This window comes from Anguilla rostrata, chromosome 17 (assembly GCF_018555375.3).
Source record: "Anguilla rostrata isolate EN2019 chromosome 17, ASM1855537v3, whole genome shotgun sequence".
NCBI lineage: Eukaryota > Metazoa > Chordata > Actinopteri > Anguilliformes > Anguillidae > Anguilla > Anguilla rostrata.
In genome coordinates this window covers 1,437,263-1,451,716 of record NC_057949.1, presented here as the reverse complement: position 1 = coordinate 1,451,716, position 14,454 = coordinate 1,437,263, and the positions used below count along the sequence as shown (strand labels likewise).

The window sequence follows — 14,454 nt, the reverse complement described above, 5'->3', positions numbered from 1 at the left end:
GGCTGTGCTTTAATCTCCTCTCAGGCTTTGAGGGGATATGAAACTGGGGAATTCTCTTTTTGTGGCCATCAGCCATTCCACCATGCATCCTGCTCCTGCCGAATGGCTGAAGCTAAGCAAGTGTGGGCTTAGTTAGTACTTGGATGGGAGACCGTTTTGTTGAAAATTTTCAAGTATTCAGTTGTTTTTAATGTACTGCCATCTAGAGAGTTGCAGTATTTGAAACACGCATGTGACACAGGCCTGCTTTGCAGATCTAACCCTGGCCTCTTTCCTTCCTTGGCATTCGTCCTGGTAGGTGAGGAGCACTTCCACCTGTAACTCCCGGGCCCGAGATCTGCCGTCCCCTCTGGCCTCAGAGACCTGCAGTCACACAGTGGGCCCTGCTGATCAGGCCATTGACCCCGTGACCCCACCTGACACAGAGGGTCGGGAGAGATGGGGGTTGGGATGGGGTTCTGTGGGACCCAGGGTATTTAGCATGCAATGTGTTTACTCAACACAATTGCATCCTTTTAACATATCTGCAAGGGCTTGGATATTCTGGCATATTGTTAATAACGAGTCTCTGAAACATGACATTTCAAACCCATTATATAGACATAATCTCAGCTTGACAGCTTTCATAATACTAATGCATTTCCATTTCACAAAAAGCATTTTAATAATGGTTTGGTATAACTTTAATTTTCTTGTTTATTTCAACATGTAGTTGTTGTTTTGTTGACTTCTGCTGAAGTTGTGACAATTTGGCAAAGAAACATGAAAATTTTGAGAAGGCGGGTTGCAAGTAATAAAAGACGTGATTGTGTTTAACTTGAATGACGGGCGATTACATGTGACAGTACAGAGATCCAGTTGGGAACCAAAGGCAATTTTACAGTATTGGGAAGAAATGGCAACATCCTTTGTTAGATTAGTCTTTAGGCGTGGTTGCTAACACACCTATATCGTGAGGTCTCTTTCTGTCCACGCTGGCTCAAAGGAACAGAATTGGCCTAATTATTAATTAAATTGTATAGTCATGGATTTCCATTCAGGAACTTCTCCATGGCCAGGGTTGGCAACTCCTACTACAGGAATAGTTAATAATAATAATAATAATAATAATAATAATCATCATAATAATAATATTTAGAATTAATTCATGGTGGTGTAGTGGACAGCACTGTTGCCTCACAGCAAGAAGGACCTGGGCCTGGGCCTTTCTGTGTGGAGGTAGGCTAATTGGAGACCCTAAATTGCCCATAGGTATGAGTGTGTGAGTGAATGGTGGAATGGTGTGTGTGCCCTATGATAGATTGGTGGCCTGTCCAGGGTGCATTCCTGCCTCTCACCAAATGCACGCTGGGATAGGCTCCAGCACCGCCCGCGACCCTGCTCAGGATAAGCGGGTATAGATTTATAGAATTAATTTCATACCAGGGTTTGCAACCCAAGATGAAAGAATGAATGAATAAATAAAACCATATACACACTGAAACTGCATTCCAGTGATAAAAACAGTGCTATAATTAAAAGAGTAAAATATAACTTACAACAGCCATAAAAATAGCAAAATGCTGAAACAAGTAGTCAAAACATGATTAACAATAAAAAGCAACATAAACAACATAAAAGCAACAAGTCATTCAAAGGCAGTCTTAAAGTATTTTTCTGTGTGCTCTTTAAAATCTAGAGATGGTGTCTCTTCATGGTCCTTTAGCAGAGCATTACAAGATACAGACGTTTTAAGACAAAAAAGCTCAGTTGGCTCAGTGTTGCTCAGCAAGAATACTCCTCCGTCAATGGCCAACACCAGCCATCCATTCTGGCCACATGTAGCCGTTTTCTAATGTACCGCCATAGGCTGCTACAGCCGCGTGTCTGGTCATATTAAGTGTACCCGACCGTGTGCCAGGGGATGGCAGTTGGCATAGGGGCCGTGTGACCCTGCCGTGTGTTAGCCACGCTGGGCGGCAGCTGCTGGAACAGCTGCTGGCGGAAATGGATGGAGAGCCTCTGGGACATTAGCCGCTGAGCGAGGACGCGCTGTTGGGGAAACGTAGGGTGCCATTACTGGGCCTGCGCTGGCTGGTGAATCGATCGGTTGCTGATCCAGCAGAGTTGGTCCTTTGCCAGTGACCGTATTAGCACCGCGTACAGCCCTGGATTTCAGGATGCAAAAATCTATTGCCACCTGCTCATTTGTCCAGCGTAACAAAAATATATTGGAGTGACAGCTAGCGCTGGTGAAATGTCTGCTGATGTGTGCTTTTAATGAGGTTCATTTTGGATGTGTGCTTATATCCTTTCTGAGAGGGACTGAACTGCACAGGGATCGTGGTTCATGTGAGGTCGAGCTTGTGCTTTGAAGTGGATCAGTGTTTAACCCAGAGTGTGGTGCCTCCTCTGTGTCTGTCTGTCTGTCCATCTGCAGTGGCAGGGTGAGACTCAGGAGTTCTGCCCCAACGCCAAGGTGGTCCTGGTGGGCTGCAAGCTGGACATGCGGACGGATGTGAGCACCCTGCGGGAGCTGTCCAAACAGAGGCTGATCCCCGTCACTCACGAACAGGTGAGTCACATCCTGCCTTTAATGAACAGGTGAGACACATCCTGCCTTTTATGAACAGGTGAGTCACATCCTACCTTTAATGAACAGGTGAGTCACATCTTACCTTTAATGAACAGGTGAGTCACATCCTGCCTTTTATGAACAGGTGAGTCACATCCTTCCTTTTATGAACAGGTGAGCCACATCCTACCTTTAATGAACAGGTGAGTCACATCTTACCTTTAATGAACAGGTGAGTCACATCCTGCCTTTAATGAACAGGTGAGTCACATCCTGCCTTTTATGAACAGGTGAGTCACATCCTTCCTTTTATGAACAGGTGAGCCACATCCTACCTTTAATGAACAGGTGAGTCACATCTTACCTTTAATGAACAGGTGAGTCACATCCTGCCTTTTATGAACAGGTGAGTCACATCCTACCTTTAATGAACAGATGAGTCACATCTTACCTTTAATGAACAGGTGAGACATCCTGACAATAATGAGCAGGTGAGACACATCCTTTCACTAACGAGCAGGTGAGACACATCCTCTCACTAATGAGCAGGTGAGACACATCCTCTCACTAATGAGGTGAGACACATCCTTTCACTATCGAGCAGGTGAGACATCTTTTCACTAACGAGCAGGTAAGACAGATCGTTTCACTAATGAGGTGAGACACATCCTTTCACTATCGAGCAGGTGAGACACATCCTTTCACTAACGAGCAGGTAAGACAGATCGTTTCACTAATGAGCAGGTGAGACACATCCTTTCACTAACGAGAAGGTGAGACAGATCCTTTCGCTAATGAACAGGTGAGTCACATCCTTTCACTAACGAGCAGGTGAGTCACATCCTTTCACTAACGAGCAGGTGAGACGGATTCTGTGATACAGAGAGGGGAGGAACCATCAAAGGGAATTGGATATACAGGGACATTGTAATGTGCCGAAGACTTTGATTTCATGTATATGGTATAAATATTGTGTGACTGCAGGCAGGAAGGGCTGTACAGTCCTAAGCTGAGAGATACACAATGCAAACGTGTACCTGGGGGACCCAGCCAAGAATGGTATATGCATCTTTATTCCTCTAACAAATCACTTTCATAACCCCAAAATGTGTGTAGGTTATAATTGCATTATTTATAGTAGGACTACCATTTAAATTATGGATGTGATTAAATACTTATTTTCTATACAGGTATTAAGCCGTTAAAAACCTTTAACCAGAGGACTGATATTCATCACATGAATCGCTGTTAAGGAACAGGGCCAGGGTTTGGTTATTCATTTGATTAGTGTTTTTTTTATTTGGCCTGAATTATGCAGTTGCTCCTTGCTGTGCAGTACCCTAAGGGCAGTCTGAACAGGCGAGTAGAGAAGAAAAGATTATTAACACACTGCATCAGTGGAGGTTTATCCAGGGAGGCTGAGTAGAGATCTACAGGATTACCTTTTTAGTTTTTTTTTTTTTTTGGGGGGGTGGGGGGTGAAGGTTTGAGCTGCTTTTCATACTTGTTTGTGTCCTGGGTGGAGGTCCAAGATAATATCTGTAATACATTTTTAATAACATTTTTGTTCATAGGTATATTTCCTGATGTAAAGAGAGTGGTAGTACACAAATCTAGGAGTGGGGTTCGAGTCCAGTCTAAATTCGAGTGATTATTTATGTACAGGAAGCTGTAAAATCTATAACTTTCAGTGCTGTGGTGCAGTAGGACGCTGTCTAATAACTGGTAAGGAGTATTCTTTCAAAATTTCATTTTTTTTCTGGGGCTTGCCTTTAGCTCCTCTTTCATTTCTAAAATAATGTAAATTCCTTATTTTGGCACGACAGTCAGTGTTTTTCTGGGGTTTTGCTGTTGTGATTTTCTCCAATGGCTCCTCCAGTCTCTCCTTCCTTGGCTCTGCTGCAAAAATAGCACAGGTGGGTGCGCCATGTGCCTGTAGGTGTGGCTCACACAGGTGGGTGTGCCATGTGCCTGTAGGTGTGGCTCACACAGGTGGGTGTGCCATGTCTCTGTAGGTGTGGCTCACACAGGTGGGTGCGCCATGTGCCTGTAGGTGTGGCTCACACAGGTGGGTGCGCCATGTCTCTAGGTGTGGCTCACACAGGTGGGTGCGCCATGTGCCTGTAGGTGTGGCTCACACAGGTGGGTGCGCCATGTCTCTGTAGGTGTGGCTCACACAGGTGGGTGCGCCATGTCTCTGTAGGTGTGGCTCACACAGGTGGGTGCGCCATGTCTCTGTAGGTGTGGCTCACACAGGTGAGTATGTGAAGTCTCTGTAGGCGTGGCTCACACAGGTGGGTGCGCATGTCCTTGGGCATGGCTGGATCAGCCTCAGACAGGTGCGATCAATGTTCTGTCAGAGTGGGGTCACATAGGTTGGTGGCCAATGTCTTCTGTACGTATGAATAGCTTCAAAACAGTTGTGTTGTACCTTTCTCTGTAGTGTGGCTACACGCTGGTGTGACGCCTGTGTGTAGCTGTGTGTTTCCACAGGTTGTGTGTAGCCAGTCCTGTGGTTCCTGGCTGAACAGTGATGCTGCCATGTCTAATGTGCCCTGGTGGTCACACAGTGGGTGGAAATTCTCCAATGTTTAAGTGTGGCTTTCACACAGAAAGGTGGGTGTGAGTTTAGGTGTGGCTCACACAGGTGGGTGCGCCATGTGCCTGTAGGTGTGGCTCACACAGGTGCGTATGTGAAGTCTCTGTAGGTGTGGCTCACACAGGTGGGTGTGCCATGTCTCTGTAGGTGTGGCTCACACAGGTGGGTGCGCCATGTGCCTGTAGGCGTGGCTCACACAGGTGGGTATGTGAAGTCTCTGTAGGCGTGGCTCACACAGGTGGGCGTGCGATGTACCTGTAGGCATGGCTCGAGATCAGACCTCAGACCAAGTCCCAATACAACTGTCAGCTGTCAAGAACGTGATGTCAACATTAGAGTTTATGGATGGATTCTGTAAATGATGCTTCTGTGAACTTTATATGAAATAGTTTCCTGTTTCTAAAACAAAGTCTGTTTGTACCCATCCTGTGTGTTTGTACCCATCCTGTGTGTTTGTACATGTCCTGTGTGTTTGTACCCATCCTGTGTGTTTATACACGTCCTGTGTGTTTATACACATCCTGTGTGTTTATACACGCCCTGTGTGTTTATACACGTCCTGTGTGTTCCTACACGTCCTGTGTGTTTATACACGTCCTGTGTGTTCCTACACGTCCTGTGTGTTTATGCACGTCCTGTGTGTTTATACACGTCCTGTGTGTTCCTACACGTCCTGTGTGTTCCTACACGTCCTGTGTGTTCCTACACGTCCTGTGTGTTTATACACATCCTGTGTGTTTATACACGTCCTGTGTGTTCCTGTGCTATTGCTGCACACTCGGCGTAATGTTGTCCCTGGGGAATGAGCATCAAAAGTGTAAAGTGGAAAATTCCTCCAAATATGCAAATTTAATTAGTATGTGGGCAATTTCAGTTATAAACAAACAGCAAAATGGACTGTGGTGTGAGTTTATCATTTGCCTCTGTGTCTATAATCTAGAGGGAGAACAGCCGTTCTTTCATTTCATGAATTTTAATCAGCTTTTTGGATCTCTGTTTTGGGCACCGTCTGACACCGATTATTAGCTGCAAAGCCGACCAGCTTTTCCCTCCTTCTCAAAAGCCTCAAAAACAAAAAAGATGTTCACACTCCATTTAGCAGGCTTGCCATTTTAGAGGAAGCTGTAGCTGGAAAATAAGCAAGTTAAGGACAGTTTACTGTGGCACCTTCAGCCAAATTTCCTGGAATTGTATTGTGCTACATTAAGGCCATTGTTTTGGCATATGCCTTGGTAAACTGTTCCATTGCATAAGGTTCTCTACTGGATACCGATCATGTGTAAAGCTAGTGCAAGCTATTTGTTTTCAGTCAGCCTCAAATTGAATTCTTATCATATTAAATAGTCTGAAGCATAAATCCTACAAACAGTGAAGTCTGAATTGAGCTCAAATATAAACTCAGGCTTTTATTCCCCCTCATGCTGCGCACAGGTGCGTTATGGAAGTGTTAGGCCTAACACTGGTTGAGCCAGTAGAAAAAATGGACAAGGTCACTGTGACATCACCCATTGACTCTCCATGGGTTTGGTGAAAAGGGTTTTGAAGTCTGGGAAGTGTAGTTCATGCACACCGCCATGTTGTACAAATTGTAGCCAGAGAATGCGCAGTAGGGACATGAAGTCCAGTCGTCCATTAAGCACGTGAGACTCTGATTCACCCACAAAATATTACCGTCTTGGGGAGACAGCAGACAAAGGGAAAACACCTATTGTGACTACTTTTTCTCGTGGTTTTGGCCACTTGGTCTGAGACCTAAACTCACTGTAAATGTACACCTAATATCAGCAGTTCATTCCAAACATGGTAAATTAATATTCCCCTCAGACTATCCAGGTCTTAACTACAGATATATGCACGTTTCATTCTGAGCTGTACATACACAGTAAAGGGTTCAATTAAAAGTAAGTTTTGTTTTTAAGCACAAATTTAGTGTTACAAAAATGACCATATGACATAATTTTAAGGCTGTAAAGGCAGTACTTTAAATTTAATTACTACTTTAATAAAAGCCAGAGAATGTTTTTTTCCATCAGAAATGAATACATATTGATAAATAGGACACCTGTGGAGGTAAGGGTTTCTTTCTATTTGTTGAAATCCCACACAAGGTTACTGTAGTGACTGTTATCCACCCATTTTCACAGATCCTACTGTTCCTCGTATAGATTTCTCAATCTGGCAACCCTGACCTACATCTTAACACATTTACTAACATTTATAACATTTATTAATGTTGAGTAACTGTCAGTAATTCATTTTTAATGTTGTATAATTTAGTTATTAATAATTATTAATTATTACTGCAGCATATTCTAAGGAGCTAACTCTGAACTATTACTCATGTTATGGAACCCGATATTTATCAGAAATTAGTAAATTAATAGAAATCTGTGTTTAATTAAAATGTGTGTGTGTGAGAGAGAGAGAGAGAGCGAGAGAGAGATAAATGCTATTCATTTATTTCAATGAATTGGCGACGGTGGGTGGAACAATCTGCAGCACCTGGACTCACCCTTGACGATAAAGAAATCAAATTCCTTCTCTATGCAGATGACTTGGTCCTGCTATCGCCCACTGTGCATGGACTACAGCAGAGCCTGGACCTGGTAGAGAAACACTGTCAAGCCTGGGCCCTGACAGTGAATATGACTAAAACCAAAATTCTGATATTTCAAAGAAGATCCAGACCTCGGGGAAACAAATACAGATTCACATTAGCAAATAAAACAATAGAAAACACTAACAGTTACACTTATTTAGGCCTGAAAATAAGCTCAACAGGAAGATATAACTTGGCGGTAAATTAACTGAAGAAGAAAGCACGCAGGGCATTCTATGCCATAAAGAGAAATGCCCAAATTATATTGCCAATCAAAATTTGGCTTAAAATATTCCAATCAGTAATTCAACCAACTGCATTATATGGCAGTGAAGTGTGAGGTCCGCTCACAGAACAAGACTTTGCAAAATGGGACAAACACCCCATAGAAACCCTGCATGCAGAACTAAAATGTCCTCTAGGTCCTGAGAAAAGTACCAAACAATGCATGCAGGGCAGAATTAGGCCAATATCCACTATTGATTAACACCCAAAAAGGACAGTTAAATTTTGGAATCACCTCAAAAACAGCGACCCCCACTCATATCATTACAAGGCCCTGAAATACCAAGAGATGAGCCCAGAGAAGAGCCACCTCAGCCAGCTAGTCTTGAGGCTTAGTTCACTACCCACCCCTAATGCAAAGCAGCATCAAGACAGCTCTATACAATTAATTAGAGTCAACCAAATTATAGCAAAAAATAAAGAAAATTACATCACCAATTGGGAAACACAAACAAAAACACAAAGCAAATTAGAATGCTATTGGGCCCTAAAAAGAGAGTACACTGTGGCAGATTACCTGACCACAGTGAAAGAAACAAAAGAGAGAGAGAGAGAGAGGGAGAGAGAGAGAGAGTGTGTTTGTATGTATATGTATATATATATGTGTGTGTATGTATATATGTGTGTGTGTGTGTGTGTGTGTTTGTGTGTGCGTATGTATATGTATGCGTGTCTTCTGCTTGTCTTCTTTTTTCTTTTGAATTATATATTCTTACTGTAGTTAATTACTGTTATCACTACCCTTTGGCAATATATATTTTTAAATATGTCATGCCAATAAAGCATTTGAATTTGAATTTGAGAGAGAGAGGGAGAGGGAGAGGGGGAGAGAGAGAGAGTGAGAGTGAGAGAGAGAGAGAGAGAGGGATTTTAATATTGTTTGCTGCTTGGCTTTCAGAGGCCATTCAATTCCGGTCTATTCATTTCTCAGAACATGCGGACATTCTCCAATCAGATCAACAAGATTACTCTGCCACTCATTATGTTAAGCCATAACATCTCATCCAGTCTACATTGCTTGCTTGCTGAATGAGGAATTTAAAGAATTACTCCTGCCGAAGGTGTAGCTAATTTTGCCCATTCATTTTTCACACAAAGACAATGTGACAGTTTTAAATAGCATTAGCAGTGCTGGCTGGCGGTTCTGATTACAGGAGGTTATCATTACTGCTGTACCTCTACAGTTACAGCCTGCCTCTCACTCACTCACTCAGCTCAGAACGGCAAGCAGAGATTTAGCCCTTCCTGTTTGGACATTTTCCTTAAGCTGTAGTTGAGGTCCTGATTGGGAAGTTTGACATTTGGATCTGGTCAATTCCGTTTCTCCATGGGAACTGTTTCTCAGCACCGAGCAGTCCTGTCGTTCACGTGGCAACAAAGCAGGAGTGTCTCCTGTAGCAGTGGGCTAGTGACCCAGACCTGTGGGGAGCCTGACCCAGTGAACCCAACGTGCTTATCTTTCTGTTCCAGTTTTATGGCGACGGATGCGTGTTTAATATTTCTGTGTTTCTGAAAGCTACGGCTCAGCTGTCTCTCTCCTGCGTGCCTCGGCTCCTGTTTGAATGCAGTGGTACTGCAGAATGAGAGCACACAGCATCGCTGATGATAATATTGTGTATTGGCTATAACCCGTGGGGTACAGTTTGTGGGTGTAATGACAGTGGTGCTGGACAGGCAGGTGGTCCAAATCTTGGGTGTCCATACTGTGGGTTTTCACCCTTACCTGGCAACAAGTGCGATAAGCTCTGAGAATTATGTTTGAACATAACTTTTAACTGTTTAGCTGCTGGTAAAATTTGAATATTCTTAATCAGATCTCACGGAATTGTCAACAAAACCTGTAGTTATTAAACAAAATATACAATGATTTCAAGGAAAGTCTTAGTCCTGAATGTTAGTGAAGATAAATATCTCCTTTAAAATAGTAATTTGCAAGACTTGTATTACTGTCTAAAGATTGATAGGACCATCTGTGTACTGAACAATTCATACAAGAAATGTCCGTAGGATGTACGGTACACGTGTCTTGCAATCATGAAGAGGCACCACAGTCTTTGTAGGACAGTTAGAAATTCTCTGTAGGAGCACTGCATTTCAATGAGGATTAAAGGGCAACTGAGGCCATCCTTTCAGAATTATCAGTGTGAGCTACATTTCGTTCAGGAATAACAAATCTTTGATCTGTATTTGTAATTTATCTGACCATTTGAAGTGATTATGTGATTAGAATTTAACTCTCTTACTGCTCTTACTTAAGCAGATGGAGGGGTTATTTTATTTTGAGAATATTGGGCAATGGTGCCAATGGCAGTTTTATCTGCATTTCAGAAGTCACACTCATATTTAAGACCCTGAAGGTTTGGAGTCTCATTCTAGTTTCTGTTGAACTGCAGCCTTTGTTCAATTTTTTCAATCTATTCACTATACTGGGGAAACAGGGTGGAGTTATACCCATATGACATATTTGGAGGCGGAGCTCTGTACATTTCATTGTGAGCTGAAGTATTGAGTGGGTAAAGGGGGGTGGGTCTACTGCAGGTTTTGAGCCATGGCTCCAGCACAGCAATTAGTTTTGCCTGCTGAGCTGAAGGCCAGGGTACCCAGCCAAAGAAATGGATCACACACTGCCCTCATCTCCAGGGGTGACATCACCGTCTGTAGTCTTAGAACTTGGCCACACATAACAAATGAGAAATAAATTATTGTTAAGGTGAGGGCCAACATATTGCGTCATTTTTGGCATTAATTACCCTAAAACCCTCCCCCGCCCCCTTATGTGCCCTACAGGGCAGCACCCTTGCCAGGCAGATGGGCGCGGTGGCGTACACCGAGTGCTCGTCCAAGGTTTCGGAGAACAGCGTGCGGGACGTGTTCCACATCACCACGCTGGCGTCCATCTCCCGCGCACACCGGCCGCAGCTCAAACGCAGCGAGTCCCGCCACGGCCTGAAGAGGGCGTCACACCTGTCCGTCCGGACTGAGCAGCTGGACGACACGCCCGCCATGCGGAAGGACCGCGCCAAGAGCTGCACGCTCATGTAGAGCGCCCCCTGCTGGGAAACGCGCTCTCACGTGTGGATACGTACATGTACAGATGTATATAGATGTGCTACTGAGAAGGTCTATTTATTGCTCATCTCAACCTTGTCCTTGCACTGCTGAGGAGGAATGGAAGGCTGCGGCCAAGCGTGTTCTAGAGTGTTCTTTTTGTGCGGTTCATTCTTTACTGTTTACACTGTTCTATGGAGGCTGGAATGACCAAGCCCCAGAGACGGGCTGGTGAAACTGGATGCCTAGGCCTCTTCTGAGTTCTCATTGGATGGATGCTGGATTTTTTTTGGTTTTTCGTTGGATGAAATCCTGTGCTGTTTTTACAGCCCCCTTGGGCTGACTGGCTGGCATTTGGGTGAAAGTGAAGCAGACATTGGGAGGGGGGTAAAACGCGAAGGCTTTAATTTTTGGGATTATGACCGAAGTGGACGGAATATGTGGAATCCAGAGAGAGGTAGAAGTGACTCTATGAAGGGAAAATCTGTGTACAAAGCAGAGAAATGTCTTACAGTGGTATTTGGCTTTATACTCCAGTTCATTGGATTGGATGAAGCAATGACGTTAAAGTGCAGGTTTTTAATTTGAAGGTATTTATGTCTTTATTGGGTGAACCATGCAGGAAGTGCAATGCTTTACATATATATCACATATGTATAAATATAGTTCCCCCATTTTGTGCGAGTAAAAGTAATTTGACAAGTTAACGTTAGCATTAATAAAGTCATCATATTTAGTTCTTGGTTGCAAATCCTTTACATTTGATGACTGCCTGAAGAGGACCAGCTGGGCATCTTCCCTGGTGATGCTTTGCCAGGCCTGCACTGCCAGGCTCACCCTTTAAATTACAGGCTGCTAATTATACAATAATTACTGGTAAATATCAAGTAATTACTGATGCTCTGCCAGGCCTGTACAGTAGCCATCTTCATCATCAGTTCAGTCATATTCTTTTTGTTTTGGGGGCGTTTGTATAAAAAGGGCTGTAATTCCTTCATGGATTCACCAAATAAGTATGCAAATACACTCAAATTAAAACTGACAGTTGGCACTTTATCCTCGCAATTAATTTTTTCATTTTTAATCCAATGTGCAGGAGTGTCAAAACAAACGAAAATGTGTCACTGTTCATATACTTACAGACTGTAATGTAATTTCACCGAAATGTGAAAAAAGGTTTAAGAATAAAAAGAAAGGACTGCTTGTGTCTATTCAAGTGAAATTCGCACATAAAGATTATCTTTGTGAAGAATATTAATTGTGCACCCTGGAGGATGTGGTGGGATTAGTGTCAAAAATGGTTCTGGAAACCGCAGGTGCTTTCCCGATAGTTCTTAGTATATCTCATTTTTTGGTTGTTTATGTGTTAACTTTAAAAAAATTTTAGACCATGTCTATTTAATTTGTTGGAATCATTATTGTTATGAATTTATAAAGTTTTATTTTGAGGGCTGTTTTTTGCAGTATTTTCACTGTATCTGTGCAGAGTGGAAATAAAACAGTGTCCCCTGGTACAGCAGTGCAGCTCATTTTATAGGATATGTAAAAAGAGTCCTCGGGTTATAGTTCTCCATTTATTTTAGTTACTGATGGCCAAGTTTTCAGAATTGGAAGTCCTCTCTGCGCTGCTGGGAGATCCAGCTGCTCCTCCTGGGCTGCAGGGAGATCCAGCTGCTCCTCTTGGACTGCTGGGAGATCCAGCTGGTCCTCCTGGACTGCTGGGTGTCTTTACCAGCTGTATATCAGAAGCACTCTGGGGCAGCTCTGCTCAGCTGCAGAACTGCAGAATAAGAAGAGGTGACTAGTGTACCCCACACAGGCTAACCAGTGCCCTCTCAAATCAGGAGTGGATGTTGCTGCTCTAGAAGGGCCTTTCCACAATGGGAAAAGTATGATTTGAGGCTAAAAATCCCTTCATTCATTAAAAAAGGCAAACTTGGAATTATGAAATTGGGTTAAAAAACTAAAATACCAGGTGAGGTTGGTCAGTAGTCATGGCTGATATTTTACGTGCAGACCCTTCCTTTGTTGAGAACCTTACAGTACATAAGAGAGCAGGGAGAGCCTTTTGTACCACTGCTTTCTCTGCCAAACAGGAAATTCTCAAAACAGGCAAACCTCTGACATGAGAACTCTGAAAATGTGAAACTGCACCTGCTTTAAGAATTTTAATCTTTTATTTATTGGAATTATATATATACATATATATAGTTTTAGTCTTATTTTTGGGAATGGGCTACTCTCAATTTGAAGTAACCCTGTTCCAGCTAACATAACCAATACAAGTCAAACCAGTGGTAATGGGATCTCATTATTAATTCATCTTTTTCTTTGCTGGCTTTCGATACACCTCATTCTCAACGACCGTTTGTCCTCTTCTGCCAGTTCGATGTTGTTATCCCTCATCTTCACACGAAACTCAGTCGCTTTCCCACAGCGTTCTTCAGCAGTAGTGCCAAGGCATGCCCTTCACCTAATTTAATGCTTGTGTTTTTGCATCAGTGGTAATAATGAGGTTGATATGGAGCATAATTGTGTTTGGTACTTCCTTGTTAATAGTAACGTGTCCGTAGCTGTGAAGATTTTTTTATTTCTGGTCATTCTAGTGTAAATTGAATTTGAAATGAAAGCTTGTGTGTGTGAGCTGTGTGTGAGCTGTGTGTGAGCGGAGTGTGTGAACTGTGTGTGTGAGCTGTGTGTGAGATGAGTGTGTAAGCTGGTGTGTGAGCTGTGCGTGTGAACTGAGTGTGTGAGCTGAGTGTGTGAGGTGTGTATGAGCTGTGTGTGTGAGCTGTATGTGAGATGAGTGTGTGTGAGCTGAGTGTGTGAGCCGGTGTGTGAGCTATGTGTGTGTGCTGAGTGTGTGAACTGTGTGTGTGAGCTGTGTGTGAGCTGTGTGTGTGAGATGAGTGTGTAAGCTGATGTGTGAGCTGTGCGTGTGAACTGAGTGTGTGAGCTGAGTGTGTGAGGTGTGTATGAGCTGTGTGTGTGAGCTGTATGTGAGATGAGTGTGTGTGAGCTGTGTGTGTGAGCAGTGTGTGAGATGAGTGTGTGAGAAGAGTGTGTGTGAGCTGTGTGTGAGATGAGTGTGTGGGCTATGTGTATGAGCTGTGTGTGTGTGAACTGAGTGTGTGAGCTGTGTGTGTGAGCTGTGTATGTGAGCTGAGTGTGTGGGCTGTGTGTGTGAGAGCTGTGTGTGTGGGCTGTGTGTGTGTGAGCTATGTGTGTGAGCTGAGTGTGTAAGCTGTGTGTGTGAGTTGAGTGTGTGAACTGTGTGCGTGAGCTGTGTGTGTCGGGTAATTCTTTTCATCCACTCACCATCTTGGCAGGTAAGCTGTACATAAAGTACGTTCTGGACCCTGGTTGTGC

At 43.5% G+C, this 14,454-nt stretch overlaps 1 protein-coding gene across 1 annotated transcript in view; it reads left to right on the top strand.

Annotated features, from left to right (window-relative positions):
- The window catches only part of rnd2 (Rho family GTPase 2), a 58,560-nt gene extending 45,354 nt beyond the window's left edge, over window positions 1-13,206 (top strand). The window contains exons 4-5 of the mRNA XM_064315068.1: window positions 2,420-2,554; window positions 10,825-13,206. Of these exons, the coding sequence (XP_064171138.1) occupies window positions 2,420-2,554; window positions 10,825-11,079 (390 nt within the window). The 3' untranslated portion in view covers window positions 11,080-13,206. The remainder of the gene's footprint in view (window positions 1-2,419; window positions 2,555-10,824) is intronic.
- Window positions 13,207-14,454: the final 1,248 nt, after the last annotated feature.